General features: G+C 33.7%; 1 protein-coding gene across 1 annotated transcript in view; it reads right to left on the bottom strand.

The window, feature by feature from the left end:
* Positions 1–5,670: 5,670 nt before the first annotated feature.
* The window catches only part of LOC111088955 (RCC1 domain-containing protein 1-like), a 27,693-nt gene continuing 26,770 nt past the window's right edge, over positions 5,671–6,593 (bottom strand). The window contains exon 3 of the mRNA XM_022400389.1: positions 5,671–5,855. Coding sequence (XP_022256097.1) covers positions 5,683–5,855 — 173 coding nt within the window. The 3' untranslated portion in view covers positions 5,671–5,682. The remainder of the gene's footprint in view (positions 5,856–6,593) is intronic.

The following is a 6,593-nucleotide window of genomic DNA, read 5'->3' as shown; positions in this document are numbered from 1 at the left end:
TTACTATACCTCTGTTTGGTGATTTTCTGTTATTCTATCTGCTACCATAACAGAACGCTTGTTAGGGTTAAATCAGTCGTATCTTCGTTACTATACCTCTGTTTGGTGATTTTCTGTTATTCTATCTGCTACCATAACAGAACGCGTGTTAGAGTTAAATCAGTCGTATCTACGTTACTATACCTCTGTTTGGTGATTTTCTGTTATTCTATCTGCTACCATAACAGAACGCGTGTTAGAGTTAAATCAGTCGTATCTACGTTACTATACCTCTGTTTGGTGATTTTCTGTTATTCTATCTGCTACCATAACAGAACGCGTGGCTTTTTTCTGGCAAATCAATTACGTAGCTGTTACTTTTTTTTCATTTTTATTACAGATGATAGACACATCTCACAACATAAGTATATTATTCTTATTACATTTAACTAGCTCATATTTTAATTGAAGTAGTAATATCTTAGATGAATCTACTGCACGATTCAGGGGTTTATTTAATTAATTTTATATATTTTGAAACATTGGTCTTTTGCTGTACTGTCAAGCTATTCTAATGTTACACGGCCGTTTAGTGTGTTTTCATTGGTCAAAAGACGTTGTTACACGGCCGTTTAGTGTGTTTTCATTGGTCAAAAGATGATGTTACACGGCCGTTTAGTGTGTTTTCATTGGTCAAAAGACGTTGTTACACGGCCGTTTAGTGTATTTTCATTGGTCAAAAGACGTTGTTACACGGCCGTTTAGTGTGTTTTCATTGGTCAAAAGATGATTTTACACGGCCGTTTAGTGTGTTTTCATTGGTCAAAAGATGATGTTACACGGCCGTTTAGTGTGTTTTCATTGGTCAAAAGATGATTTTACACGGCCGTTTAGTGTGTTTTCATTGGTCAAAAGACGTTGTTACACTGCCGTTTAGTATGTTTTCATTGATAAGATAAACTGTATTGAAAAGTTTTACTCGTATAGGGTTACAGTGATGTTAAGTTGTTCAGTGAAGATCAAATCTTAGGCCTTGAAACTAGCAACTAGTGTTTATGTATTCTGTTAGTAAGTTATACTCTATTCTTTCTTTAACATTACTTTCACGAACAATGATGGTTATAATGTTTCATATATTTATTATCACCATTTATCATACAGATTATTTTGCATTGTTAGTTTAATATGTGAACTTCCGAATAATTTAAATTGCCTAACATGGCCGAACCTCTCGAGATATAATTGGGTTTACGGCCGAAAATATCACCCCAGCTTATTTGAGTGTATACACGACGTAAAGTGACAAATGTGAAACTTTGCTATTATTTTATGGATTGCTCCAGATTACAGATAGTATACACATTATGCAAGATCAAGCAGCCTTTTAAAAGTAATCAACATTCAATTCTCACTATACCGGTTCATTAAATCATCAAATGATACTCCTTTGAACAACCAGATCAGTTTATGTTTTAATCGGACCAGTTATGACCTCTAGAGGTACAACTGTTGTGCAGGCTCAATCATTTAGACCACTCCTGCTAAGCAAATATCACCAATATTTGAAGTAGGTTTTCTTGTGAACAACTGGTGCCTTGTGTTTATTGGGGCCAATGTTTCAGGCTATAGACCTTAAGAATGCTCGTGTAATGTCAACCAGACTGGTTAAAGCTAGATTCAAGTAACAAACATCATGAATAAATCGTCGGTACTTTAAACATGCTTAGTGTAACTGTTGGTACCTTAGACACGATTAGTGTAACTGTTGGTACCTTAAACACGATTATTGTAACTGTCGGTACTTTAAACACGCTTAGTGTAACTGTAGGTACCTTAGACACGATTAGTGTAACTGCTGGTACCTTAAACACGATTATTGTAACTGTCGGTACTTTAAACACGCTTAGTGTAACTGTAGGTACCTTAGACACGATTAGTGTAACTGTCAGTACTTTAAACATGTTTAGTGTAACTGTTGGTACCTTAGACACAATAATTGTAACTGTTGGTACCTTAGATCCGATTATTGTAATTGTCACTACTTTCAACATGCTTAGTGTAACTGTTGGTACCTTAGACACGATTATTGTAACCGTCGATTCTTGGGTTAAAAATTCTAGTTGAAGAGCAACACTCTTCAACGACTTTTGGGTTAATCCAAAATATAAGATTGATTTTACACAGGATGACACTCTTCAATAATTTTTGGATTATAAATTCCTGTAAATCTAACCAAACTTAGACATTCTAAATGCCTTTAAGTTAATGTCATTTGACTCGATCACTACTCACTTTTACAAACTTGTAGACCTAGTCAAGCACTTATATTTCTTGTGCTTGTAACACCAACACTGTAAGCGTGTTTAAAGTATTGATAATTTCAACAATCGTGTCTAAGGTACCTACAGTTATAATAAGCGTGTTGAAAGTAGTGACAGTTACAAAAATCGTGTCTAAGGTACCAACAGTTACACAAAGCATGTTTAAAGTATTATTTAAATGTCCCTCTTGAACTAGAATTTTTAACCCAAGAATCATTTAAATGTCGCTCTTGAACTAGAATGTTTAACCCAAGAATCGTTGCAGAGTGTCCCTCTTGAACTAGAATGTTTAACCCAAGAATCGTTGCAGAGTGTCCCTCTTGAACTAGAATGTTTAACCCAAGAATCGTTGCAAGAGTGTTGCTCTTCAACTAGAATTTTAAACCCAAGAATCGTTACAGAGTGTCGCTCTTTGCTGGATCTATCTTTGAAGTGCAAATTGAATTTATAGATATTTGTAGCCTAAGAAACATTCAAGGCTGTTGCCATGTGCTACATCCATCCTTGAGTTGTAAATCAGAGCTACAGAAATATTTAACCCAAGATGTGTTCAAACATGTCAGGTGTTACATTTATCCTTGAGTTGTAAGTCAGAGTTACATGAATATTTAACCCCAAAATTATTCAAGAGTGTCACCACATGCTTAATCTGTTCTCAAATTGAAAGTTGGTGTTACAAGAGTATGTAAACCCAAGAATCATTCATGAGTGTTGCCATGTGCTGCATATGTCCTTGAGTTGTAAGTTGAATTTAGATAAATTTTTACTCAAGATTTGTTCAAAAATGTCACTCTGTGCTTCATCTATCCTTGTGTTGTTCTTTTCTGAAGATATAGTGACAGAAATTGAAAACTCATGGAGTTATTCATCTACTTGGAGATGAGGGAGGAGCTATTGAGAGTACCTTTTGGTGAAAGAGTGCATCCATCTCAAGCAGAGAATATGCTTCAATTAGAAGTGGTAGTGCAGAAAGGTATTGTCAAAAAAGCCTCTGGCTTACTGCTTAAGCATCACAAAGGTGGGTGAAATGTAAAGACTTTTCAACAGGCCTGCATATCTCAGAAATCAGCAGCCCATGTACACATAATGTGGCTAAAACAATAAGTAAGCCATACAGTACATGAACAAAAAAAAAAAAAAAATACTTATGATATACTTATTAGCATAAGCATATTCAGGGATGAATCATTCCAGGTCTGCATCCTGGGTAGAATGTGAGACTCCTCCAGCAAGTCACAACGACCAGGAATGGCCTGGTTGTTAGTGTAGGGGGGTCACCTGCACTGCACTTCCAGGTAGATATCCATGCTCTACTTCTGATCAAGGTTTGTGTCCACTAAGTATCTTACCAATGGGATGACACTGACCCAAAGATGAACTCTTCGTATCAACCACTCTAGCAGCTTTGTACAGAACAGAGAAAGCAAGGGCTCTCCCATTTCACTCGAAAATAATGGGAGTAATTTGCATGGGGGAGAACATCAGAAAGGTGCACAGACCAAACCAGAATAATCTACAATCTGCATAAGGTTTCACACTGAGAGATTGTGCAATAAGTTACTGTGAATACTAATAGGAGAAGTTAGTCAGATGTAAAGGCAGAGAATCACCCCCCAATGCTGTATTTTTGTTGGAAAGTAGCAATATGGAAACTGAGCAAGTAAAGGATAAAAATGAAGAGATTGAGGACAAAAAAGAAACAAAATAAAGATCCCCAAGCTGGAAGAAAATATTCAAGGGATTGAGATTCAATAAAAGGAGAAGAATCTCGACCATAAGCCATAGAATAAGATTCTTCAAATATTAGATGACGTAGCAACTATGAGTTGACAGAAGGTTGAGACAAAACAGAAATCAGCATGTACACAAATATCATGTGAGTGGGAATAAGAAAAGATAGCCAGAAAAGAGAGGTTAATGCAAAACAGAAGCCCACATATCAGCAAAAACAAATGGTATAAGAGAAAGAACGTTATTTACCTGTGATATCAATGTGGTAAAAAATGAAAGTGGGGTTATCTGATCCTCATTGCAGAGAGAGAAAACTAAAAGCAAAAGAAAAGAAGATAATGGGAACAGATGGCTCAGGCAGTCACAGCAGAAGCAGGAGGTTGGGAATCCTGGATTTGAGATGAAGAAGGTAAAATGGAACCAACCAATTAGTGCAAAATGGTGGTAACATCGCTCATCATCAGTGTTCCTCCTATCACCATTGAAACAGTAGAAGATGGCTCATGTTAAAGAGTGTCTGGACCTTGAGAAGTGTCAGAAATGTGGATATATAAATTCATAGTCAAGATGATCCACAAGAATAGTACCTCAAAAACCCAAACACTATACAGTAAATAGTTATTGTTAAGAAAATGAGGTTAAACAATGAAGGAAAATACCTCTAAATATAGTGATACTACATAGCAAAAAAAATTTACCCATTACTGTAATGATGTTATCCAGTAAAACTAAGTATGTTTAAATGTGGCAACATGGTTACTGTAACCGATTTCTACCTGTTTTTATAACAATAAAATACAAATCCCTTGACTGTATATATGCAACATTAAGTTAACTAAAATGCTTTTATAATGGCTGGAGATGGCTTGAATGGGTAATCAAGAAAAACTTTAATACAAGTTTAACATAACAGCAAATGTACAACGTTTCGACAAGGTTTTGTCATCATCAGGTACCAAATTCTTTTGGGTTAAGGTTTCCCTAATAACATACAAAACATGTAGCCATAAACATCATCAATATTACAATTAATCCAACTAATTAATGCTGGGATTTTCTATGTTTCATACATAATTTTTTTTTATCAGTTCTTTGCACAGTGTGCTGTGACAGGCAAAAACATAAATTTACTTACTATAATGTAATATATGGGCCTCATATGTAATGAACAATATACAGCAATTCGATGGTTAAATGCTTAATTTCTTTCTTAAAATATTGTGTAATATATAACTTTGCAATAGCTAACTATGTTATTAAAATGTTATATGCTAAAACTCTTTCCAGTTATCTTCAAATTGCTAAAATCAGGAAGATCTATTTTCAAAATTAAACGGTAAAAAAAATAACAATGATACTTTCCATAATATTTCCAGCTGCACAAATCACTAACAAATATTTTTGTAATGTGTAACAGCTATCACAGTAATATTTTATCTAATAATTTAATATCAGTCATTTTTTCTTTATGGTGAAAGCACATCAAGTAACCTGCCGTTTCTGGAATACCTTAGTTGAAATAGTGTAAGAAAGCTAACAAATCTGTCTTTAGTTAGTTTTACCACTGTGGAAAAAAATTACCAAGAGTTTCTTTCTTGGGACAAAATTTAGCTGAGCTACATTGTAACCTATCAAAATTAATACTCTTCATCTAGATAATGAAATATGATATATAATAAAAGTAAATCTTACCTTTATGTAAGTAATAGTATTGAGGTAAATCGTCATTCAGTAAAGGAACTTTAGTAGCCACATCAACTGCTTTTTCTTCTATTCCCAGCTGCCCATAGCTATTCCATCCCCAACACCATAAGTTTCCATCAGCTGACAAGACAAAGATTAGATCACAATCAAAATTAACTATCAGTCATTAATAATTATAGAAAACAACTTAAATGTGGCAATCATTGCCATGGTTAGTGGCCTATATATTCATCTAAGTCTAATTTATAATTAGTTATTGATTTTTATTATTATTTTAGTCACTATTTAACAATAAGATCCAGGTTTGGATCCCATTACCACCAAATACAATTCTTCTGAAGACCCTTATAATGGCAGATAAAATATAAGTAAAATGTGTATGATAAGGCATAGTAACTAATTAAACAGAGCAACTATGATGGCTTTAACAAGATTTGTTTTGTTTACATTCATTATAAAACATTCATCTTAATTTATCAGTTCATGAAAGTTCTATCTCTAAAATCTGCTAAAAAGTAAAATTAATTCAGCCTTACTTTGTTGGATGTTTAAAATTCATTCCAGCTCTTTTTTTTTAAATTTACATAATAAACTTTTCTTTTTACCGAGTATGAAGATGTTAAATGGCTCTAAATAAATATTCCTCCAATGTTTCTTTGACATAAAACTGCATATAAAAAAGGCTAACATACAAAAAAGTTAAAAAAGTGAATCCATAAATACAAGTTATTCTAATACTTTCATATGTAATACAGGTTGTTATGGAATTTTAATGAAAAAAATAACATACATGATGAAAAAAAAACACGTATAAGATCACAAAATTATAGAGGTTAACAAGAGAAAAATATATAATTT

Source organism: Limulus polyphemus, unplaced genomic scaffold (assembly GCF_000517525.1).
Source record: "Limulus polyphemus unplaced genomic scaffold, Limulus_polyphemus-2.1.2 Scaffold4848, whole genome shotgun sequence".
Classification (NCBI taxonomy): Eukaryota; Metazoa; Arthropoda; class Merostomata; order Xiphosura; family Limulidae; genus Limulus; species Limulus polyphemus.
Note: the sequence above shows the minus strand (reverse complement) of the source record. Positions and strands in the feature narration are given on the sequence as shown.